This window comes from Perissodus microlepis, chromosome 22, assembly GCF_051167445.1.
Source record: "Perissodus microlepis isolate ML-2025 ecotype Zambia chromosome 22, ASM5116744v1, whole genome shotgun sequence".
NCBI lineage: Eukaryota > Metazoa > Chordata > Actinopteri > Cichliformes > Cichlidae > Perissodus > Perissodus microlepis.
The window spans coordinates 28,866,480-28,890,886 of NC_140481.1; the positions used below are offsets into that span (position 1 = coordinate 28,866,480).

Below are 24,407 nucleotides of genomic sequence, written 5' to 3' on the forward strand. Positions count from 1 at the left end.
GAAAGAAGGTTAAACAGGTCAAGCTAAGAACTAAACTATTAAACTTTTACTTACTAACCTTACTACCAGTGGAAAACTGACTGTACCACGATCCTGGAGTCTCTTTGTCCCAGGAGCTCATCTCCACCTGTGACCACAATGATCCACGTCACACATTATAGTTAAAGTTTCATTTAACCTGTTTTCACACAGACAGATAAAAACACCTTTTTTTAACCTGGGCGGCAAATTTCCTCAACATTACTGCTCTGACATCTTAGTTTTATTATAAATGTTAAATAATTTTTTAGTTTTTTACATATAAATGAGAAAATAGAAACCACCACAAACGCTTCAGGAACCCAAACATGTTGGAAATTTAATCAAACTATTATGAGTTTAGTTAATAATAATGTTTTTTGACACAGTTGTTGTTTTTTCCAGATTGCTGGACTGACCTTGTTGACGTCCTTGCTCGGGTACAAACATGTCTCTCCAGCAGTAAAGTTACAGAAGACCTTGAAGGAGTCTCTGGAGCAGCCCTGATTGGGGTCGATCCAGTACTCTCCTGCAGGGGGCGACAGAGAAAAGAGGTGATAAAATGTAAAAGTCTGACTTTGACTCTTAAAGATGTTCATTCATCATCGTCCTGGTACTGATATAAGTGCCAGGATCAGCTGCCAGGTTTGTTTTGGGTTTTGTGGTTTGTTTCCGTTACCGTCTTTGAGGTCCGGCTGGCTGAGGTTCAGGTCCTGGCAGGTGCGCGCGGGGCTGTCCTGAGTGCCCAGAGGGAAACGCATCGTCTCGATCTCTTGACGGAGGGAGTTGAGAGAGCCAAAGATCTCCTCCATGCCTTCGCTGCCCATCAGGAACTCCGTGCCGGCGGTGTCAGATGCCGGCATGTCAGGGTCAAACTCCGGCGCCAGCTGGCTGGCATCGATGGAGCGTTTGGACTTGGGACTCCTCTGGATGGGCAGCGGCTGAATGACCTCACCAGGTGGACCCTGGGAAGCAAGTTTACATCATTAACTGCAGTTCAGAGAGCACATGGAGAAGATTTAAATGAAGAAAGGTGGAGTACTGACAGGAGGTCCAGGAGGTCCTTGTACTCCTTTTTCTCCCTTTGGTCCAGCTCCTCCCTAAATCCAGCAGGAAAAGGAAAGAAGCATTACATCATCACATCGATTCATCTTTGAATTTTACTGACACTGCACTCATGTTAGCGTGGTTACTCACAGATGCACCCTTAGCTCCTTTGATACCTTGAGGACCCTGGAAAAGATGTCAGACTTTAATAAAACGGCTTCAATGACAGGTTTCAGGAGCAGGAGGAGGAAGAATGACGTCATGTTCCTGGAAGAAAACAGCACAAATACTTACAGGAAGACCAGGAGGACCAGCAGGGCCGAGGGGTCCGGTGCCTCCAGGAAGTCCCTGTGTTACAAGACATGAGAATCATTTCCATAAAAAAGAGTCAAATAAAATAAAGGTTTCACTGCCTGCTCTTCATCATGTGACAGAGGTCAAACTTACGGTCTCTCCTTTGGGTCCAGAGGATCCCTGAGGCCCAGGAAGGCCTCGGTCTCCCTTCTCTCCCTGCTCTCCCGGAGGTCCGATGAGACCGATAAGACCTTGGTGACCCTTCTCTCCCTTGGCACCGGGGTCTCCACGCAGGCCGGGCAAACCAGGCGGTCCCTGCAGGAGGAGAAGCAGAGAAAGAAGAAAAGAAGAGGACGAAAGCAGGAGGACAGACGAGAAGAGGAAAGATGGAGGATTAAAGAAGGCAGCAGGAGCAAAGTGCAGCGTCACGGAGCATCAAGTGCAAACTTTGTGTTTGTTCTTACCAAAGGTCCAGGCGGTCCTTTCTCTCCAGCAGCTCCTGGTAATCCTTGTTCACCCTGAAACATAATTATTAACACACTTAGTGAGTGAACAGCAACACATCAAACAACAAGTGTCACACACAGTGAATTTGTTTAGTTGCTGTTTGAATAAACCCAAAAAATGACTGATAAACTGAACTGACCACTGATCCTGGGAGTCCTCGAAGACCTTCGGTTCCTGGTTTTCCTGGTTGACCCTGAGGGCCGACAGGACCCGTCTTTCCCGGGGGACCGACTGCACCTGGATCTCCCTGTGAAGGGTGATGCCAAAGAAACACGATTCAAAGATTCCTTCTTTGCATCAGTAAAAGTTATGCATCACAAAAATAAGATTGATAAGAATCTGAGAAAAACAGAGTTAATCATTTATTATAGAATCATTATTAGAAATAAAGGGTCAGTAATCAGATGTAAACATAGTTTTGTCTTATCATCTGCCATGAGCCTATACTCACTGTGATCTGTGCAGATCATTTAGTAACTGAAGGACTCACCTTGGTTCCCTTCTCTCCCTGACGTCCCTCCGCTCCTCTTGCACCAGCAGGACCCTGACATGTAAATGAGGTAACAGTGCATCAGTGAACATAAGTGATAAAACACTGTATTCCTTCAAAGTTAATAAGCTTTCACTAAATCATATGAATGAATTGTATTTTAAATAGAGGCCATTTAAATACAACTGCAGGAAAGAAACAGAATAAATGTTTGATGGTGTCCAGGATGCTTTCACTGTGCTGCGCTCAGGTTGGGTGTTTGGGTGATGAATACTCTAAACACGACTGGTCAGTAAACACAACGAGGCTGCGCCTCCTTATATGCTCAGGTAAATAAAATGTCAAACTGCAAAACTCTGTGATTATTTTCACCCTTTTTCAAAAGCTGGAAGCATTAAAAAAACATTGGCTGCATGAAAAACTTGCTACTTAAGTGATCTTTCACAGCAGCAGGTCGCCATCAAACTGAGTGATCTTACCCTCTTTCCTGGGGGTCCAGGAGGTCCGTTCTCACCAGGAGGTCCGGGGGTGCCCTGCGATTGGAGGCAGAATGAGAAGATTGCCCATAAGATATATATAAATCTTATCAAGTTTGTATCTGTCTTGTGTGAAACTTGTATGAAAAACATACAAGAGTGAAAACAGATAAGATCCCTCAAAAAATTATATAAATGAAACTTGTCTGTTTTGGATACTTCCTAAAACAATATATGAAAGATGATAATAATGAGAAAGTGGCCACTTTCATGAGTATTTTATAAGTTTTTACTATTTCTTCTACATATGGGTGAGGAGCTGGATCATTTCTAATCCTTCATTTCTGCATCGCTGCATCTTTTTTACTCACAGGTTCTCCTGCTTCTCCGTCCTCTCCCCTCTCTCCCTTGGCACCATCCTGGCCCTAAAAACAAAGACGATGATGTCAGAGGTTTTCTTTGGGTTGTTCGGTTCAGCACGAAGCTCAAACGTGCAGTGAAGAGGCTGAACTGAACTGTCGGCAGCTGTGGAGCCACATTTAACATCTCTGCAAATAAATAAACGTGAATCATTCAAAAACGACACTTACTCTGGGTCCAACCTCACCAGGGGGGCCGGGATCACCAGGGAAACCAACAGGACCCTGAAATTAATACAAAAAGATCAATGATTAAACACAGTAAAGAGATCTGCGGTCACTGATCTGTGCGGCAGTCTGTGTATGTTCTGGTGTGTCCGGGTTCTCATACTGGGTTTCCTTTGGGCCCGTCGTCTCCTGGTCCTCCTCGTCCTCCGGCAGGTCCAGCAGTTCCAGGTTGGCCCGCCTCTCCCTTCTCTCCGCGCTCTCCACGAGGACCCTGTCCACAGAAGTACAGACCTCTTTGTTTGCTCATGGATGATATTTAGATATCAGCGACAGCATGACCTCCTGATGCATCGGCTCAAAAAAGCATTAAGATCACACCGCTCACCTTCTTTCCAGGCTCTCCTACGATTCCAGGTGGTCCGGCTTCACCAGGCTCTCCCTGTGGAACAAATATCACATATTTTAATCCAGTTTTTCTGCTTTTGGACACAAAGCTGTAAAAATATTCCTTCAGTACTGCACCTTCTCTCCAACAGCCCCAGGATTACCAATACCACCAGGAGGACCTTGAGGACCCTGAAAACAGACAAAAACTGATCAAATAATTTCCATCAACAGTTACTCGGAGGAAAAAGTATCAGATAATCTACTTTAATTAACGCTGAACATGAGTTTCATGAGAATTTAATCTGCTAAAATTAACTCGATGGAAAAGGTTTCACAGAGGTTCAGTAAAAGCTCCAAACACTCACGTCAGCTCCGCTGGGTCCAGCAGGGCCACGGGGTCCTGGAGGGCCTGGAGGACCCTGGAAACATAAAGAGGATTTGGTTTTTATCATCATTTCATTTATTTTGTTGCATACATCATTACCAGTTATTATAATATTCATGTGTTTGTGAAACTCACCATAGGTCCAACATCTCCCGTCTCTCCTTTCTCCCCAGATGGTCCTGGCAGTCCCTGCAGAGCAAAGGTCAAAGTTCTGGATTAGGAGCTTTGCACAAGAGCGATGCTCGAACTGCACGAGTATTTACATCAAATCCAACGTAAAGAAAGGAAGTGTTGCTGCTTTTTGACATTTTAAGGTTTTTACCTGGAGTCCGATGGGACCTGGGGCTCCTGGGAAGCCTCGGGTTCCCTCGTCACCTTTAGCTCCGAAAGGACCCTGCTGCCCCCTCGGTCCAAGATCTCCATCAGCACCCTGCACCACAGAAGAAGAAGAACAAGGACAAAAACAGGACATAAGAACAGTTAATCTGCTGTTCTCCTGACTGGATGGGTCTAAACTAAAATCTGGAATAATCTTGTATATTCATCACATAACTACATTTTCATTTTAACAAGACCTTTATCAAATCTGTAAAGTAAAAACTGCAGCTATCATCAAATGCATGCACTTGTAATAAAAAGGAGTTTCTACTCACAGCTGGACCAGGCTGACCTACAGGACCGAGCGGTCCGGGTGGACCAGGAGGACCCTGCAAATAACCAGAAACAAGCACATGAACACAGAGAAACAACAATCATTAAGGAAGAAACAGCATTATTAGATCCTGATCGTTACCATCAGAGCTAAATATTAATCTCTGATTTAAGTCACTCACATGCTCTCCTTTGGCTCCTTTGGCGCCCTTCTGCCCGGGCTCTCCAACCTCACCCTGAAACAATAAATAAAATTCATTTTATTTTACGCTCTGAGCTATTTTGACTCTTGACATACAGGCATCACCTTCTGAGGTGAAACATTCACCCTGCAGCTTTTTAAAGATTCTTAAAAGTTTAGCTAAGGTGTGATCTCTGTTACTTAGAGTTACTGGCCTTGTCTCCGTCCTCGCCGGGAACTCCAGCTGTTCCAGCAGGGCCGGGCAGACCCACAGGACCCTGCACTCCGTCCCGACCTGCTGGGCCAATGGGCCCTTTCTCACCCTGAGCAGGAGAAAGAGAGAACAGAGAAATCAATAATTGATTTTCATCATTAGCTGGACAGACTAAATTTGATGAACACATCCAGAAGACTCACAGGGACTCCCTTCTCTCCAGCTGGTCCAGGTGGGCCCTGAGGACCTGGTCTGCCAGGAGGTCCAACGGGTCCAGCAGTACCAGCTGGTCCCCGCTCACCAGGAGACCCCTAAGAAATACATGAGGTCAGCACCAACCACAGCAGGTTTTCATTAAGTGAATAATTAATTCTTAAGTTGGAAGAATGAGTAACAGATTTTAAAAGTTTTTAAAAGATTTCTATCTCATAGTGAGAGACTTGAAAAATTAAACAAATACAATGATGGTTAACATCCAAACTCAGAGTACGTTCTGTTCTCCTCACTTAACTGAAAGATCCAGATTTGCCTCCATTCTTTCTGAACTATGAACATTTCTTTAAATGAGTTGTTTTTTAATATGAACAGAAACCTACAGCAGGTCCAGGAGGTCCAGCAGGTCCTTCGCCTCCCTTCAGTCCTCCACCACCCTGGAAGAAATGACCATGTAGGAATAATCATCAGACTCTTATTCTAATAACTGAGATAAGAAATGTTTCTTAAACACCTGGATCCTGGCTTGATGACATATGCTGGATCATTTATACTCACAGGGGTTCCAGGAAGTCCTCTCTCTCCTGGGAAGCCTCTCAGTCCTGGAGGACCATCTTTTCCAGGCCGTCCTGTGGGTCCAGGGTCCCCCTTGGTGCCCTCTTTCCCTGAGGGACCAGGAAGCCCCTGCTCACCTGGTGGACCTAGAGGTCCGGGATGGCCACGCTCGCCCATGGGACCGGTCTCTCCTGATGGGCCCTGGAAGATGGACATGGAGAGGATTGAGAGAAGAAGAAAGCAATGATGGAAGGAAGAATGCAAAGGAGTACGGTGTGAATATGGAGAAGTGAAGTATGTAAGTTGGCTCGTGATTAAGAAGCTCGATGTGATTTACTGTAACAGTAACAGTATGTGCACCACGATGAATGAACTCACCTGAGGTCCAACCACTCCAGGAGGCCCAGGTGGACCCATTTTACCTTGGAAACCCTGCAAGACACAAACTCAGTTAACAGTTTATCTAGAAAACACAGACGCTCAGATCTGAAAGGCAAAGATGTGTCCACTCATAACCATCATCACAGTCTGCGACTGAGATGACCTTGGAAAGAAAAATCTGCTGTGATGACTTTTTTTGTTTATTTGACACAAAATACAAATAATTCTTCTCCATAAATACAGATTCAAGCATCTCTGTGCATTAAATTTCACAGATCACTACTTAAATACTTCAGACAGACAGAAGACAGCAAAGCTGGGAGGAAGACATGCAGTCAGTGGTCTGGATTAAAACCCACATCTATGGATTAGCCTTAAGGCATATGGGCCACCTGCTCCACTCAGTGAGCTCAGGTGGAGGCACCTTTAAGAAAGAAAAATAAATAAATGAATTAATAAAAAATACAAATTTAACTTACAACTTCTCCTCTCTGTCCGGGATGTCCTGGCAGGCCATCCTTTCCTGGTGGTCCCTGTAATAAAACAATAAACCAATTTTATCAAACTGTACAAAGTACCTCAGTTTTTTTATTAATAGCTCAGTGATATCACCCTGAATTGGTAACATTACTAAAATCAGTCTGTGAGGAACCGTAAATGAAAACATTTACTTACAGGAGGTCCCTTTGGTCCGGGGAAACCATTGGCTCCCTGAGGTCCTGGCAATCCCTGAGAAATCATATGTGGTAAAGTAAGAACATTAAATACATGACTCAAATTTAAAAGTAAGTTTTTCCAAGCAGGACACACTTCTGTGAACTTCAACACTCACCCTCTCTCCAGGAGGACCATGAGGTCCATCACTTCCTGAGGTTCCCTGACAGGAGCAATAAAAAGAATGAATTAAATACAAAGTCTTCTTTTCTTTATTTAAATTATTTACAGGCAAAAATCAAAAGCAATAAATGTAAATGGCATCGTGGGGTTTTAGGCAAGTCTTGTTTAAAAAAATCCAGCTCTGACATTTTTGTTCAAATATTTATATAAAGATGAGATACGAGTAATTTCTTTCACACATTCATGTAAAATATGAAGTGAAAACAGGATTCATCAGTAAATCACAGTGTGGACAGTTTGTTTCAGGTGTGCAGACAAACCTTTGCTCCTGGTTTCCCCGTGGCCCCCCTCGGCCCTCTCTGCCCTCGGGGGCCCTGATGGTCAAAAACGGCACGTATAGTTAAGTTACTACGATACTCAAATCATATGAAGCAACAATTAAACAGCTCTGAAAACTGTGTTTCTGCTGATCACCAGAGGTTACACTGATGATGGGTGATGTACTGATAGGTTATTCTTTAACGCTGTGAGCAGAGCAGCTTCTAAACCCTGAGCATAATAAACAGAAAAAGTACCGTCGGGCCTCTCTGTCCTCTCGGACCTGGTTTGCCGGAAGTACCCTGAAGAGAATCAGACAGACAGTTAACATTAAACATTAGTTAACATTAGAACTTTTGTTATAAGCTGAGAAATTTTATCCTTGTTAGGTTTAAATGTCTGAGTCTTCCACAGAGACGTCGTCTTACCCTTGTTCCCTTCTCGCCGTTTGAACCAGGGAATCCTGGGAATCCAAGAGATCCCTAAAAATAAAGCAACATGTCAGGATCAGCTGTTCCATCAGGATCAACCACTGATTCAGTGCTAATGAAAGGCTTGTGCTTCTCTTACCTTTGGTCCTTGTCTTCCAGGATATCCAGGAACTCCAGGTACACCGAGTTTACCCTGGAAACAAACGATGACGTCATTAATCACAGCAGGTGTGACTGCGTTTTCTAACCTGCTTCACTACAAACCAGCTAGTTATGACTGATTAATGCTGGCATGTAGGTGAGAAAGCTGAGAAGCACTAGACATGATGCACAGGTGTAACAGTCACATTATCTTGTAATAAAGTTCATGTTATAAAGTTAAATGTCAGGTTTAATGGAGAAATTCACATCAATAAAACAAAAAACCCTCAAATATTTAGAAAAATTCAAATAAATACCTGTTTCAGATCCCAGGTACAGGTAAAATATAATTCTTACACAAGTTCCTTATAAAAGTATTAAATAATGGTCTGAATAATAAAAAATAATTACTTTTATGCAGTCTTGCTGTAATTAAACAGTTCATACCTTCTCACCAATCAGTCCAATAGCTCCAACCTCACCAGGGGGTCCAACACGACCCTTTGGCCCCTCCGGGCCGTCCTCTCCTCTGGGCCCTGATACTCCAATCTCTCCCTGTAAGAGATCAGAGTGGAAACACAGCTGTGAGATTAAATCTGTGCTGTATACAAAGCAATAACTCAGAGCAAATATTAACATGGGTTAGATTAAAAATCTGGACCATCCAGTCCTTCATTCAGCCATCTAGTGTTACATTAAAGAAGCAGCCAACTGACCAATCAGCTGCTTCATTATTCAGACTTTACCCTCTCTCCCTTGACACCGAAATCTCCTTTAATTCCCGGGAAGCCGTCTTCTCCCTGGCAACAAAAACAAATAAAAACACAGTGAATAGATGTACATGACACCAACCTTGTTTTTAATTATAAAATGCAGTCACATGATATCTTTGTTTTCCTTTTTTAATCACCAAATGTTCACATTAACACGATTTTATTGTGTAAATGTGATATTTATTTATTTACCTTTTCTCCTTTGTGGCCTTTCAGGCCGCGGATGCCTTGTTCTCCCTGTGATCACAACAATTTCATAATCAATACATTTGCATTCTAATAAATCACATTTAAAAATTGTCTTTGCTAATTTCTTTTATGACACATTAAAAATGAAGCGCAGTGACCTTGACGCCCCGAGGACCAGGATAGCCGATAGCTCCCTGTGGACCGTTAGGACCCTGCAGACCAAAGAAAGCAGGTTTACAGCACAACACACACACTGTGGTAACTATGACCACAAGGACAAACCTAACAGAGGTTACAGGTCTCCTGTTAGGATGGATAATAATAGTAATATGAATGAAGTAATATAAAGTGATGGAGTTATGACACCCACATGGTTTCCCTTGGTGCCAGGAGGCCCCTCCTTTCCTGGGTGACCCTGTGACATGAAAACAGAGAGTTTAAGGCTTAGAAACGACATCACCCAGCTTTAGGTGGTTCAACTTAATAAACGATATAAAGAAAGACAAACATACAGGAGGCCCATCAGCTCCAGGCATTCCTGGGAGACCTGGTTTTCCTGTGGGACCCTGGAGAAGGAGACAAAGTGTATATAAGGTCAATAAATGCTCCTTATTTGAAACGTCTCATATCTGAATGAAGCGCGCTTTTCTGCTTCGTTGCTGACGAGTACGACAGACTCACATGGTTGAAGTGTGAGTGAGAGAAAAGTGCACTGATACAGAGAACGAGTGTTATTCTATAAGACTCAGAGTGCTGATACCACTGCTCGGTGGGGAAAGTGTTGATGTGAATGAGGTAAGGATGCATAATTTCCCTTTAGTTTCAGAGATATTCATGCTGTCACTGTCACAGCTGCAGTGTCTGTGGGTCACCGAGCTGTAAGTGGTAGTCTGGTTATATGAGAGTGACTGCAGTCTTCATGCAGGCAGCTGTGTGCTGTACATGAGGTAAACCCTGCACTTGATATCAAACTTAATTTAGAAGATTCATTTTTAAGTGGAATAGCATAAGATCATCATCTCTGACAATAACCATCATATTTTCACCTTTGTGAGATGTGTGATTGGTTACTATAATTCTTAAGCATCCAAATAGACTCCTGCTGTAACAGGTGTTTAAAGATCTCTTCCTGTCACATGACATAAACAGTTGTTCTCCTCCAGACAACAGCACATCCTACTCCCTTTGTTTACTTTCTCGGTGTCGTCACTGCAGTATTTAAATGTCAGAGTTGGAGAATAGAGTTGAATAATGTAATGAATTAATAATATTCCAACTATTATATGACTGTTTATTGTTGAATACTTGTTTAGAGCCAACTTTCATTATGTAACTGTACTTTAAATAGAGTATGATGAATATCTAAGGTCTTACTTTCTCTCCTGGGGGTCCGATGGCCCCCTGAGGTCCCGGCATTCCCTGCAAAAAACCCCAAAACACCGTGTGACCTTTAATCAGTTTATGTAATTATTACAATTTGAGCATTAATCTTTCTTTTTATCTTTGTGTGCATGTTCCTGCATAGCTATTCCCATACATTATCACGTATCAGGTACGTGATAATGACCAGGTGTTCTCTCTCACCTGAGTTCCTGGGGTTCCCTGCTGACCTGGAGGTCCTGGCTCACCTTGGGGACCCTGAGAGACAGAAACAGAAGAGGAGAGAATAACGATCAGCGCAGGGCAGAGTGAAGGAAAGAGGAGGAGAAGAGAATCTGTCAGAAACTAGCTAAAAGAAAAGTTTTGTGTTAACATTATGAGTTCTGATCTTAAATGTTCAAATACACATGATAACAGGATAACATGGAAACTGTTACTGACCAAGCTTCCTTTGGAACCGTGTGGTCCATCGTTTCCTCGAACACCCTGAGAGAAGAGCGAGAGGAAGAAATTAAAAACGATTCCCCATAAATGTCTAAATGTCAGCTTCTAGTCAAAGCATTCAGGGAACAGGAACTGAAAACATCATCTCTGGTGCTTTGCTCAGCATCACTCATAGGAAACAAAACATCTTGATGTCGATGCAGGTTTGTCTTTGTGGGCATTTTCCTACTTAAAGTGCAGTCGGCTAATTTTACACAAGTCTTTGGAAAAAAGTGCACAGAGTATTTGTCTGAAAGTGCTGGTTTGTACTTAAACATGTTATAAAATTTCAAAACAAATGTGAGAATGTAAGGTAATAAAAAGTGTTTACTGTGTTTAACATTACATATTTAAAATCTGTAAGAAAAATACATGGAACAAAAACACTGATGTTCCTGCTTCTGTCATATTAAACTGATGGAGTAAACTTCCCTTAAAGCTAAAACTTTACTTTAGCAGAACAAGCAGAAAGTTTAAATATATCATGCATTCATTTTTTTACATGTTGGTATGTTTTGAGGAGGCTGTGGGAACATCACACGTTCCTTTTTAGATTTGGGATGAAACCAGGTTACTGGCTGTTGGTTCAGGTGGTGCTGTGGGTGCTCAGTGGTCAGAGTGGGGTAAAACAATGCAGCCAAAATAACAGCAGAAGGCTGGGCGTGAAATTGCTTCTACTCACAGGAGGTCCGGGAATTCCTGGAGGACCTTTGGGTCCAAGCAAACCACGAGGTCCCTGCAAACACACAAGGACACACAGGCATAAGACGCTCATGCAAACCAAGATCATTCACTCACACATACTATTGTTTTTAATGGAAATGAAAGGAAAAACATAAATCATAAAGAAAGAGAACTTATAGTTTAAAAAAGAACAAATATATGTGCAGAATGAGCTATTTAAAGAGGTAATCTGCATTCTCCTTCTTTATCAAATCTAAAAGTCTGACCTACAACTAGCTGCATAAAAAACACAACTCCTTATTTCAGTGATTCTAAAAGCACGTTGGCTCCTCCGTCTTTGTGTCACTGCACTACATTATTAATTACAGTAAAGATCCCTAAAATATCATAAAGGTGTGATGATTATGAAACAACAGGTGCAAAGGTGACCTTGTTATGTGAGATATAAAAACAGAGGCATGTATTTTGGGAGACCATTTAAAACACAGACAATAAAAGCACGAGTAGAATATAAATAGAAAATAGTGGGAGGTGTAGAATCAGCTGGGCTGTCACTGAAACACTCACTGGTTCACCTGGGAGACCCCTGGGTCCAACGTCTCCATCATCTCCCTGCAAACACAGAAGAAGAAGCACGTTATGGATGACAAGATGCTGATCAGCAGTGACACAATATCTGAATGTAATAATATTCGCAGATCTACGTACCCGCTCTCCGTCCTCTCCTGGGCCCCCTGGTGGTCCCAGTGGTCCAGAGTCACCCTAATAAAATATAAGGATGAAGCAGTTGTAAATAAATGATTCTCCAGTGGTAATAAAGATTCTAACTGAAAAACAATCATTGTTTTTGAGTTTGTTGGACGTACCCTGTGTCCTTTATCACCAGGCAGACCAGGAAGACCATCGAAACCACGGTCGCCCTGTGAAAGACACAGACATAAACATTACTATTATCTCACTGTAGAAAGTAGAAATGCATCAGAAACGATCTCAATACAATAACAATGAGCACACAGCTGAGGCCTCAGGATCCATGAGAAAGACTTTGATACAGCTGAATAATCAGGGAGAACAAACTGACTGTGTCGAGGTTTTGGTACCAAAATGACACCAGTATTTAAATTTTAATATCAATTCTTATTGGACCAATAAAAAAGCTACGGAGACAGGGTGGCGGCTTCAGGCTGGTGGTGTTTAAATAAAGGCAGTGAGGGTACCTTAGCTCCAGGCTCTCCTGGCATTCCTCTGGCACCATCAGCTCCAGCACGGCCCTGCGAGGAGCAGAGGAAGAACATGTTTAAGTGAACCTACGTTTAAAGACAGCTTAAAGAGGACCACAGGTGAGCATCTGGGTGGACAAAAACCGGCTTTTAAAGGTTTTAAAACTTTCTGGTGACAGCCTGAACTGCAGGCCTGAAACGACACCTACTCTCATAAAACTTAAAAAATAAAATCTACAACGACAAGTGATACACACATCTTAATAAAAATGTCAGCTGTTCATACTCACTCTTCTTCCTGCTTTGCCTGGAGGGCCCATCACACCGTGGAGTCCCCTTGGACCCTGAAAATAAACCAGAGGCCCGTCAGAAGTGTCAGTTATAACTGTGATCTCACAGACATGGGCTGAAAAGGTTCACTTAAAACACAGTACAGGAGTAATAATAATAAAGTCATTAATAATTTTACACACAGCTGTTGTTATTTACCTGAGGACCGGGGTCTCCAAGCTCCCCCTTCAAACCAGTACTTCCTGGATTTCCCTGAAAGAGACTCAATCGTCTTAGTCTCATTTTACTAATGACGATGTCATATACACTTAGAGAACAGACCGATTATTATGATCCAAATAAAAGGTAGCATACCAGGGGTCCAGGGCGTCCGGTGAATCCCATTGGTCCAGGAGGCCCCTTCAGAGCCATCTACAGAAAACACGACAGCTCCTTATAGCAGTGATTCAGGAAGAAACTCTGTTTGCATATTGATTTATGTTCCCTGGATAAGATCATCGTCTTAATGTTCACAGAATACCTGCTGTGCTGTTCACAGGTTTTCTGTTATATTTGTGTTTTTATAACACATCATCTCTGTTCTGTGTTCTCTTACTGACCACATTAAAGTCTTATTTTGATTCTGAGTTTTCATAACATAAATAGAAAAAAAGAAAAAAATTAACAAAGTGCAGTTTTTAATGAAATATTAGAAACAATGTCTTTTCAAAAGGTGACAATACCAGGGCGAAACAAAGCCTCAGTAATCCACTCATAGATAGAAAAGCTGAAATAAAAACTCATATCTGACCCTGGCTTGGGATAAGATGGCTGCAGCCTGAGCCTCCTGCGCAGAAACGACCGGCCCCTTGTCTCCTCCACTCTGCCCGAAGCGGAACTGCAAACACAGAACATTCAGACTCAGACCTGATCAGTGACAGTGACGCAGGAATTACTCTAACATATATATATATAAAACATGGAATAAACATTTGAATAAACAAACAACTCAACATCTGAGAGCATTCATATAGACTGTAGCTGTGTTCAATGAGGAAAACCCGAAATAATCCTACTTTGAAAGACCCAAATCTCAATGCTTATAAAAAACCAACACTGACAATAAAGAGTTAAAACACATTCAGATCTGGTTTAAACAAAACATTTGCCCAAATATGACTCATATTTATAGCTATTCTGATAGTTTCCATAATCAGTAAAGGCTGAAAGGTTAAAGGTGACTTACAGGCAGCATGAGTGAAGTTCCAGGAGGTCCAGGAACCCCATCAGCTCCAGGAAGACCAGGCCTACCAGGAGTGCCCTGCAGGATATCAGAGGGGCAACGGTGAGTCGGCCAGTATAAGAATTTAAAAACATAATCAATTCAGCTCCTTTTGTGTAGCACATGTGTAACACACAGATTCAGATGCATGCCTACAAACCTTCAGATAAAGGAAAAATACTCACCCTCTCTCCGGGGTCACCGACAGAACCAGGAGGTCCAGAAGATCCAGGGGGTCCAGTGGGGCCCTGCGAGATAAAAATTAAGAGTTCAAATATTTGTCGACAGAAAGTGAGGATTTATTTTTTAAGATGGAGAAAAATAATATTAACTTACAGCAGGTCCCTCAGGTCCTGGAGGTCCTTCAATCAGCATCCCCTGCAAAATCCAAAATAAAGTAAAAAGACAGACAGACAAACCCTCCACCATCAGACGTCCTCTTAATGTCTACTCCATTAATCCTCTAATGGGTAATGAGCAACACTTCAGAACGTTTCTTAACCGGCCTCACAAGCTACAGCACCACAAATATCTTTGTAAAGGTAAATATGTATAACTACAAGGTTAACTGGCCACTTTGTTAGGTACACAGGTTCAGCTGCTTGTTAACACAAACATCTAATCAGTGGTCTGAAAAAGAGAAAATATCCAATGAGCGCAGTTCTCTGGGAGAAAAATGCCTCATTGATGTCAGAAGTCAGAGGATAAGGACTGCTTCAAACTGACAGCAGGCACAGAAAACTCAATTAATCACCAGTTACAACCAAAGCATCACTGAATGCAAACTGTGTTGAACCCTGAACAGATGGGCAGACCAGGCTGCGCACCTGTGAGCTCAGAACAGGAAACTACAATCAAAACTGGACAACTGGAAAAATGTTGCCTGGTCTGATGACCATGCAGGAAGATGAAGCACAGAGCTCAGATTTCCTCAAACTGTTTTTTTTTTGGATAAGACAGTGAGTTTACTGTATTCACATGATCTCCACAGCCACCAGACCTCAGTCCAACAGAGCACAGAGGATGTGCATTACAGATGTGCAAATCTGCAGCAGCTGTGTGATGCTATCATCACCAGAGTCTCTGAGGAATGTTTCCAGCACCTTGCTGAATCTAAAGAATTAAGGAAGTCCAAGCTGACTGCAACAAGCAGCTCCTAACAAAATAATTGGTGAGTGTATTTCTTGGATTACTGTGAAGAACAGGATAGTAATGAGAAGCTTGCCAGTGCAATTCCCTGTAGCTTCTGGTAAAACAACCCCCCCGACCCCCCCTCCCAAAACACCCGGTCAGGTAAAACTGTTGAATTGACTCACAGGCTCCAAGACAGCAGGCTCGCCTTTCTCTCCTTTCTGGCCTCTAACAGCAGCCTGAGGAAAACACACATGCAGTCAATAACAAGTACACACACACACACACACACTGACACAGAAAAAGTATGCACAAAGTCACTGAAAGCAGATTTCAGTGTTTTGATTGCATGCACTGACACAGAGGACATTGACAGCATGTATCAAACATTATCGTACTAGAGTTGATAAAAGAGTAAAATAAAATGAAAACCTGCTCTGCTTGAATTAAAGTGTAAGTTTGTATCCAAATACCATTGATTCAGCAGCTCTCCAAACTGTTGGTCCATGACTTACAGACTTATTTATGCACAGATACAGAATCCTCTGAGCTGGGCACCAAAATACAAAGACATATACTCAAAACGACATTCAGGGCAAAAGACCACCTCTGAATGCCTCTTTATGGAGCATATGTGACAGTATAAGTTACTGTAAGGCTCAATACACACACTATAAAATCAAACCCATTTCAACCACTGCTGTGATAACTTTGCCTTGAAATGCATTCGCTGTCCGTTTCTCTGTGACTGACTGAGTTTGCAGGCTATAAAACGGAGACTGATGATGATGGTTGATGCATCCAGTCTGGATAGCTGAGATTTCTTAACTCCTTCTTAACTCCATCTCTGTGCCAGTTCTCAAAGCAATGTTCAGTGTTTGAATTCAAATTAGCAAATTAGCTACCAAAAAATCAGTAGCTGAATTAATGTAATGTAATGTAAGATAATCTCTCTCTGCAGTGCAAACTCAAACAAGTCACGTGACGGGACACTGAATGCAATTTCACGATACTTTGTAGAGCTGGTTGAAATGTTTTTTGTGTTTTTGCCTCTGAAGCAAAGCGACTTACGCCTCCCTCGTCTGTCACAGCGGACAGGGCGGGGCCAATGTTGCCATCAACCTCTGCAGTCTCTGGTGATGGTTCATTGTAGTCTCTGTAGTTATAGTCGTACTCCTTAAGGCCCACGTCCCCAGTCTCATACTCCTCAGTGAAGAGCTCTTCTCCAGTACCACCCGCCTTGGCGGCGTCTACCTCTTCTCCCACCAGTGCTGGCTCCACCTGAGGCTGCGGCGAGTTTATCGTAGCCACAGCGGGATGGATGGAGGGGCACGAGAGAATGATTCAAGCAAAGGAAAAGAAAAGGTGCAGAAAGGACGAGGAGAAAAGTCAAAGAAAAGGGGAGAGGTGTGCAGGACGGGGAAATGTTCAGGGTGGAATTGAAATAAAGAATGAGAGGAAAGCAGCGGTGGAAGAGGAGCATACAGAAAAAAGTGAGTCTTACCTTTTATAAATAAACAGTCACAGAGGGAGAGAACACAAACAGACATCTGGCAGACCGTACAGGCGATCAGGTTTATCCTGGAAACCCTAAATCTTCCATTAATCATCTGAAGTTTAGTTTATTCTGGAATAATTTCACCAAAGCTTTTTAACATCAGTCCTCGTGATGACCGGTGATCAAATACGTTCTCACAATTGTAAAAGTTTGAGAAGTAAAAACACTTTTAATGGTGATGTTTGCATCGTACGTGCACACACAGAACTGATGTTAAACACTTTGTGAAGACGAGCTGCTACGCAAAGCAAAAACTATGTTATTTCTTTTTTTTTTTTACTTACCATGTAAGTTTAAAAATAAACAAGAATCCAGTGAATTTACTGCACAGTTTTCTAATATAAAAAAATCCACATTGCATTAATATATCTGACACACCCTCCCTGATAATTATGAATAATGTCGGTATTTGGTTTTTAAATCATATCCTGATAAAAAACGCAGCAAAAATAGAAACTGGAAAACAAAACAAAATCAAAAATGTGATGAATTTGCAAATCATCTAGATCTTTAGTACAGTTAGATTTTCTCTCAAACAAGAATGCATTTAATTCATCTTTTTTTTGCTGAGGTTCAAAGCACATATCAAATATTCTTATGTGGATCCTGTTTTCACAAGATTCTTGTTCTTATGTCGAGATAACGACAATGATGGATCTCGAGATGAGAACAAAACGGGACTCTTGCTGTTAGGAAAAACGGGAACCACGTAAAAATATCCGATGGTACACTCGGATGATTGCGGTGCATTCTGTTTTGAAAGAGGTTTTTCTTATGTCTTGTCACGTGACATCGATGCCAACAAAACAGTGATGAGTGGTTAGAAAAGTAAACGGAGAAACAAAGAGCTTAAACTACTTTGTTACACTACGAAGACTGGGCTCACCACCACACAGGAATCACATCCCCTCCCTCAGAGGTTTTATTAAAACCACTCGTCTTCTTTTTGTCTCTGCGTGTTTATTTTCAGCTTTGCTGTTGGTAGATTTCTAATTCGTATGTGAAGTTTCAGCTGTTCTGTGGACTCTAGCTTGACTTGATGTGTGTTTCTGATAAGTGTGTCATCTTCTTTTTACCTGTACAGCGTTTTCTTCTTGTCCAACCACCTCACCCTCTGGCTGTGTGAAGGTCTCCTCATAGTAATAATCAGTCTCTGTAGGGGTGTGGCCAGCCTCAGAATATTCAGTGTCTACATCCTAATTGGTCAAGTGGACAGGAAGTGGGGGAGCAGGGAGGAGGTAAGCAAATTCGATTGAGAGAGTGTGGTTAGTTCAAAGTCTGCTTCTGGTTCATGATGAGTTAAAAGAAGAAATGAGACATGAAACTGTGGTTGGCAAAGGCAAAGAGCTTTTTAGCTGCAACTCACATCTTTAAAGTTTAACGAACCGTTTTTGAAAAGAAATTTCAGGTCGTTTCAGAATCTCAGTGACTATAAATGTTGCCTTACGCAAGATTTAGAGAGTCATTGAGATAACTGTAGTGAGATTTCTTTTCGTTTCTTCGCTGAACCATTTTGCTTTTTAAAGCTCACAAGCCAAGACTTAAGAAAGGGTGAAATATGCTCGTATTGGTGGTAGAACTGAGAGCTTCTAGCCATCCCATTAGGTGAAAACATCATAACATGATGCTCTGGGATGAACTAGTTTCACCTCAGGATGAGACAACAGTGAAACAACCCCATTTAACAGCCTCACAGAACACGATTCAGTGAAGTCAATCACTGCTTTCCACAGCATGCACCTCACGTGTCTCCACCTCGATGAACATTTACTGAAATTCTGATTTTAAGCAAAGCATGATGGAAAGTTCTGTGAAGCTGCTTTACTCACATGAGATACAAAATATGACAGCAGACAGGGAGAAAACACAGGTACGCAAAAAACAACCAAAACATAGAGAGGACAGAGTGACAGGGAGGTCTGATGTGTTGCAAGTGTGTAAAATATGATAGTATGTGTTGCATTTATGTGCCATAGCAATCCATGCTCATTCATTAGACCCGTATGTTAAAGGTTTCCCCGGAAAGAAAGAAACAGAGGGCTGGAGTGCGTTTATGATCTGACATCCAGTTTCAGCAGCTTGAAGGTAGGAGTGAAGTAAAGAACAGTGAAACCGTTCAATTAGCCATGCTTCACTTTGCACCGCTGTACCATATCATATGTGGAAGCCGGTGTGATCATGGAGATCATATGATATATGAACAGACAGCTTGGTATGAACCAGCTTCCATTCTGAAGGCCAGATTTTGCATCATCGAGGATTTGCATCAAAATTACTGAAAGTTTAAAGAATTCACAAAAGAAAGCAGGAAAAAAAAGGTTTCATAAAACTTTTGCTGCAGATCCTGGATGATGGAAAGATCTGGAAAAGAGATCGGAAAGATGGGACATACGACCCAGGCTGTTCCAACCCAAACATCGGCCTCCTGCTGTACCTGCTGATAACGGTTGGTAACTTTCTTCGGTGGGACGCCAGTTCCGCTCAGCGCTGTGTTGCCAAACGGTGGGAAAGGTTTGTGGAGCGATTTTATATCCGGCACTTTGTTGACTCTTGTGGGTCTGGGTGGAGTCGGTCGGACTGGGGCAGATGTTGCCACTGACTTCGTCGGGGGGGAATCCCTGACGAAGTTATTCCCCCGTTTGCTCACCGGGGGGACTTTGGTCACAGCTTTAACGTCTTTGACGTCTGCTTTGCTTTGGGTTTTTACTTTTGGAGCTTTGGTGGCTGCAGATTTTGTAGGTCCTGGTTTTGATGCTTTGGTGGGTTTAGGTGCCTTGGTGGCTTTGACCACAGTTGTTTGAATTTTTGTTGCAGTTTTGTGGTTGCCATTAGCCTTAGCCCCACCATTGCCGTTACCTTTTGCTTTAACATCAGTGGCTGTTTTGCCGTTTCCATTGGCTTTCTTCTCTGTTGTGGCTTTTCCATTGCTGCTAGCCTTCGAGGTAACAGGAGCTTTCTTCTCAGCTACAACCTTACCATTGCCATTTCCATTTACTTTGACCTGAGGTGTTGGTTTGGCTCCAGTTGTAGCTTTTGCATTACCATTTGCTTTCTTCACAGCGCCAGTTTTACCATTGCCATTCTTCGCTGGGGCAGCTGTGGGCTTAGATTTGGTTGGTTTGATTTTAGACAGGAGGACGTCTGCTGCAGTGGGCTTTGCTTTGGAGGACTTGGAAGCTTTGGTGGGTATAGGCGGCTTGATGACGAGTTTATATGATCCAGACTTGACGGGCTTAGCTGGAGTGGGCTTGGATTTTACAAGTGTGGGTTTAGCAGGTGCTGTTTTTTCAGTGACTGCCTTCTTCTAATAGCCGTGATTATTGTTTGGTTGAGATGTTATTTTGTATGTAAACGTGAATATGGACAAAGACAATGAAAGAGAGTAGAAGATGACAAAGATACACGGAGATGGGGAGGGGGATGAAAAGCACAAACAAGGGATGACAGAAGGAGAGAGAAAGACAAGAACGCATGTTTTGAGAAACAATGACATAAAGATGGCTAAGGCTCGGATGATTTACTGAGACTGTACAGGCATTACTGGATACAGCACAGAAGTACACTGACACCACTTAAGCATTAAAAATGGAATTTACACCAAGATAGCCAAACAATATGAAATATTTCATGTCTATGAACCAATTTATTTGAGTTTGTTTTTGCTGATCTCTCCAATAATGCCATTCCCAATACTAAATAACAAAGCAGCATCTTTGTGCTAATAAGAACTGAGGCTGTGGTTTGGCAGAGGCACTGAGAGCGTGATGGGGCAGGTAAAGCTGGCTGCAAAACACTCACACAGGTACACGCAAACATACATAACGCTGATACCAAACCTGCTGTGTTGTGATTAATGCACCAAGCAAACTGTAAGAGAAGGTTGCTGCAGTTTAGTCATGCAAAAGAAGTTGCAGGGACGGCGGTCTGGCATGCAAATGCGTGTTAGTCACATAAAACCACAAAGTGTAAAGTTGTGTAGATCAATGACTCTAACCACCATGCTGCTACAATAAAATACATGCAAATCAAAACTGTATTCACAAACAATCGCCTACAAAAATACGTTATGAAGAGAAAACAGAGGAAATACCCTCCTCACAAAGGTCAGGAACAACCATGAATGCATTTACTAACACAATCACGTGCACTGACATTCTCGTATTTACACAGACGTTGATGTAGAAACTTTTGGTGCAGAAGCACAGTAGGTGCATGCGGTAACATCCTCCCAGACAATGAAGTAATCATGCAAAACAGTAACAGGACATCAAAGACCGTGTGTGTCATTAAACTCCATGTAGTGAGCGATCACAGGAAAGCTTCTGTAAGTGAAATAATGATGCTGTGCTGTGATTACCAGCTGATTACCCAATGTATGACAAACCACACCTAGTATCTGGTAACATGACAAACATGAAATCCACTGCATCTGTAACCTAACATGTAATCACTGTAATCCAAAAAATAGAGAGAAGAATTTTAAATATCTTAACGCTCTCTTAAAGTCCAGTTTATATGATTATGAAATCATATAAATATCAACTTTATCTTACAGCAATTCATTCAAAAATCTCCCTTTGAAGGTGTTTGACATCAACCTAGATAAAACAACACAGCTGCACCCTCACTGCCCCAGTGCCCCCACCTGGCCACATGTGAACACACAACATATATGACAACATGTAAATGACAAAAATAATCCTGTGTGATGGGGATGGAGGTAATCACATGTCTGCATTAACGAGAGAAGCTGATGTAATAAAACAAAAAGGGGGTGTGGAGTAATGAGCGCAGAGCGAGAGAAGCAAAAAGAAAACAAATCATTTATCGTGTAAAAAAATTTAGATTACATCCCAGCACTTGTAAACCTAATAATACAGGATGGATTATGAGCCAGTTATGGTTTAAATGCCTCTCTCTCCCTCTCATTCTCCCTCCCTTCCACAAACCCTGCTCGTGTTTTCCTTCACTCTCGCCCCCTCTTTACCTGTTGGTTGGGGGCCCCAGGTTGGGGAGAGGGGGTCGCGGAGGAGGAGGCAATGCCTGTTGTTTCCTCATAATAATAGGGGTATTCATGGTCATCCTGCTCCTCATCAAAGTACTGAGACAGATGGAAGGAACACGAAAGCAAGAGGAGGAACGCATGAAGAGGAGTTTAGATTTCCACAGGGAGGTTGAGAGAGGTTTTAGAGGCCATGTAGGGATAAATGAAGGTTAAGATGAAGAGTATGTGATGCAGCATTGGGGACGGGGGGAATAAACAAAGGTAGGAGACAGGAAACGGGATGATGAGAAAACACAAATCTTTGACTTTTTTCCCACTCATCAGAATCTGTGTCAAAAAGTGTTTAAATATGTTGGTACACAAGAATCTGGATGAATGAGAAAACAGCAAAAACAAAGCAATAGTGGAAGCCAATGAATAAAATCACAGAGATTTCTATTCATCCAAAAAAGAAAAAGTCATCTCAACAGCATCAACGTGACAGGGTTTGGGAGTGTTGGAGCTCTGAAGTGACCGATAATTTATTCTGATTTAACATCAGACAAACTTCTAAAACAAAGTCTGTGTACTTTGGATGGATGCAGACGATGCAGTCACTGCCAGCTCACAAATATCAGTTTGTTTTACAGTGAAATTAATGAATGTAAGCTTGCAAAGCCTAGAGTACTTAATGTAACGTGCACAACCAGTCTCAGTAAGTAAAGAGGCTCCACCTTAAGCCATCGTGATGCCAAATTCTTATACTTGAAAACCAATCAGAATTTAACACAATTTTATGTTCTAACAGGTCCTTTTCTTTCAACTCATTATATATAAAAAATGTCAAAAGACACTGATGTTTGCGTGTATCATCCTCATTCCCCTACCTTTCTGTGTTCCACTGCTCTAAGAAGTCAACAGCATAAAATCATAAAAGTGTAAAAGATGTAAAATCACAGCTCTGGGATGGGACGATGACAACGCCTCTGCTTTACGTCACCGAATGGGAGACACAGACTGTGGCGGTGAGGAGGAAAGCGGATGGATACAAACTGTTGCTGATGACGAGGATGCGAGAGAAAGACAGAAAGGGGGAGCAGCACTTTGATGACATCATCAGATGACCCAAACTGAACCCGAGGACTTCATTTTCAGACGAACTTTAGTAGATTTAGTTTGACAGCTAGACTTTTTAGAATTTTAAAAACTTTTTCCAGAAGGTTTAAAATATATTGTTTACTTTCTTTCTGATCTCAAGATGTTTTCAATATGTTGTATTGTAACATAAATAAAAACAATAAATAGTTAATAATCCTAATGATAGAACTTTAACAATGGCATAGGCAGTGGAACTGATGGATATAACAGAGATATTTTGACTACTTTGCACTTAAGGCGGATGTTGCACAAGGATCAGCGATATTCACTGACTGCTTAAAGTTTATTGTAAGCATTCAGCAGGCTGGTCAGTTTTAGCTCCTGTTCCTGCTTTTTATCTTTCAATAGCTACAAAATACATTTTTTATTTAAATTTTTGGGATTCGGTGAAAAGTTTTCTTTCTACAGGAAGTGTCACAGAAATCCAAAACAAAGTCCGAGATTCTGTTTGGGCATCTTTTACCGGAGCTACAGACGAGCCCTCAGTTTTGTGAATGAGCTGTAACTGATGCTCCTCAGGACTTTATATTTACTTTGTGTTAACAAAGCACCACGAATGCGACTCTAACAAAGGTTACTGTGGGAAGATTTTTTGATATTAAATGACTAATGAATTGATGTCTGTTTCTGGACTTGTTCTGTTGTGGTGTTACTCACGTATGTGTTGGGGTCCTGAGCTTGGGTTTTGGGCAGAGGGGAGTCACAGTCAGGGCTGTAGTGTTCACAGAAGTCATAGGCAGCTTGAGGGTTGGAGGCAATCATCAGCTGCTGGATGTCTCCCTGTGGAGGAAAAAACAAACACATAATTAGAACTTGTTTCTGTGTTTCTGTGACCAAAACACGAACAAACGTGTGATTTTCCTGCTCAAACTTTGTTGCCACCCAGTCAGTAACATCACAGTTTATCTTGATCGAGCTCCTCACCTGGAACACCTCCTCGTCCAGCAGGCGGGCTCCAAACACTGTGATGCCATTGGTGTCAACCACTGCCTTGTTGCCCCTGGGCAGAGGGCGGGTCATCTTCTTCTTGCAGTCCAGCAGCAGTGTCACGTTCTTCTTGGAAACAGAGAAAGCAATGCGATGCCACCTACAGACGAGGAGGAGGAACCACAGGCAATTCAATGAGCAACGTGAGAACAGCCCTAAATAAACACCCATCAGCAACCCCACAAAAAATAATAT

At 42.2% G+C, this 24,407-nt stretch overlaps 1 protein-coding gene across 1 annotated transcript in view; it reads right to left on the minus strand.

Annotated features, from left to right (window-relative positions):
• Window positions 1–24,407, minus strand: part of col11a2 (collagen, type XI, alpha 2) — a 40,514-nt gene that overhangs the window by 1,924 nt on the left and 14,183 nt on the right. Inside the window, exons 4-63 of the mRNA XM_084919805.1 lie at window positions 24,150–24,312; window positions 23,883–24,005; window positions 19,518–20,387; window positions 18,160–18,279; window positions 16,597–16,812; window positions 15,711–15,764; window positions 14,731–14,772; window positions 14,580–14,642; window positions 14,359–14,433; window positions 13,924–14,010; window positions 13,488–13,544; window positions 13,332–13,385; window positions 13,133–13,186; window positions 12,840–12,893; window positions 12,489–12,542; window positions 12,331–12,384; window positions 12,190–12,234; window positions 11,621–11,674; window positions 10,897–10,941; window positions 10,660–10,713; window positions 10,450–10,494; window positions 9,588–9,641; window positions 9,446–9,490; window positions 9,234–9,287; window positions 9,079–9,123; window positions 8,860–8,913; window positions 8,561–8,668; window positions 8,112–8,165; window positions 7,970–8,023; window positions 7,799–7,843; window positions 7,544–7,597; window positions 7,219–7,263; window positions 7,062–7,115; window positions 6,866–6,919; window positions 6,384–6,437; window positions 6,009–6,206; window positions 5,834–5,887; window positions 5,441–5,548; window positions 5,239–5,346; window positions 5,025–5,078; window positions 4,845–4,898; window positions 4,514–4,621; window positions 4,327–4,380; window positions 4,172–4,225; window positions 3,942–3,995; window positions 3,805–3,858; window positions 3,583–3,690; window positions 3,423–3,476; window positions 3,204–3,257; window positions 2,836–2,889; window positions 2,357–2,410; window positions 2,006–2,113; window positions 1,824–1,877; window positions 1,513–1,674; window positions 1,360–1,413; window positions 1,216–1,251; window positions 1,065–1,118; window positions 698–983; window positions 438–547; window positions 59–127 (exon numbers count right to left, since the gene is read on the minus strand). Coding sequence (XP_084775931.1) covers window positions 59–127; window positions 438–547; window positions 698–983; window positions 1,065–1,118; window positions 1,216–1,251; window positions 1,360–1,413; window positions 1,513–1,674; window positions 1,824–1,877; window positions 2,006–2,113; window positions 2,357–2,410; window positions 2,836–2,889; window positions 3,204–3,257; window positions 3,423–3,476; window positions 3,583–3,690; window positions 3,805–3,858; window positions 3,942–3,995; window positions 4,172–4,225; window positions 4,327–4,380; window positions 4,514–4,621; window positions 4,845–4,898; window positions 5,025–5,078; window positions 5,239–5,346; window positions 5,441–5,548; window positions 5,834–5,887; window positions 6,009–6,206; window positions 6,384–6,437; window positions 6,866–6,919; window positions 7,062–7,115; window positions 7,219–7,263; window positions 7,544–7,597; window positions 7,799–7,843; window positions 7,970–8,023; window positions 8,112–8,165; window positions 8,561–8,668; window positions 8,860–8,913; window positions 9,079–9,123; window positions 9,234–9,287; window positions 9,446–9,490; window positions 9,588–9,641; window positions 10,450–10,494; window positions 10,660–10,713; window positions 10,897–10,941; window positions 11,621–11,674; window positions 12,190–12,234; window positions 12,331–12,384; window positions 12,489–12,542; window positions 12,840–12,893; window positions 13,133–13,186; window positions 13,332–13,385; window positions 13,488–13,544; window positions 13,924–14,010; window positions 14,359–14,433; window positions 14,580–14,642; window positions 14,731–14,772; window positions 15,711–15,764; window positions 16,597–16,812; window positions 18,160–18,279; window positions 19,518–20,387; window positions 23,883–24,005; window positions 24,150–24,312 — 5,314 coding nt within the window. The remainder of the gene's footprint in view (window positions 1–58; window positions 128–437; window positions 548–697; window positions 984–1,064; window positions 1,119–1,215; window positions 1,252–1,359; window positions 1,414–1,512; window positions 1,675–1,823; window positions 1,878–2,005; window positions 2,114–2,356; window positions 2,411–2,835; window positions 2,890–3,203; window positions 3,258–3,422; window positions 3,477–3,582; window positions 3,691–3,804; window positions 3,859–3,941; window positions 3,996–4,171; window positions 4,226–4,326; window positions 4,381–4,513; window positions 4,622–4,844; window positions 4,899–5,024; window positions 5,079–5,238; window positions 5,347–5,440; window positions 5,549–5,833; window positions 5,888–6,008; window positions 6,207–6,383; window positions 6,438–6,865; window positions 6,920–7,061; window positions 7,116–7,218; window positions 7,264–7,543; window positions 7,598–7,798; window positions 7,844–7,969; window positions 8,024–8,111; window positions 8,166–8,560; window positions 8,669–8,859; window positions 8,914–9,078; window positions 9,124–9,233; window positions 9,288–9,445; window positions 9,491–9,587; window positions 9,642–10,449; window positions 10,495–10,659; window positions 10,714–10,896; window positions 10,942–11,620; window positions 11,675–12,189; window positions 12,235–12,330; window positions 12,385–12,488; window positions 12,543–12,839; window positions 12,894–13,132; window positions 13,187–13,331; window positions 13,386–13,487; window positions 13,545–13,923; window positions 14,011–14,358; window positions 14,434–14,579; window positions 14,643–14,730; window positions 14,773–15,710; window positions 15,765–16,596; window positions 16,813–18,159; window positions 18,280–19,517; window positions 20,388–23,882; window positions 24,006–24,149; window positions 24,313–24,407) is intronic.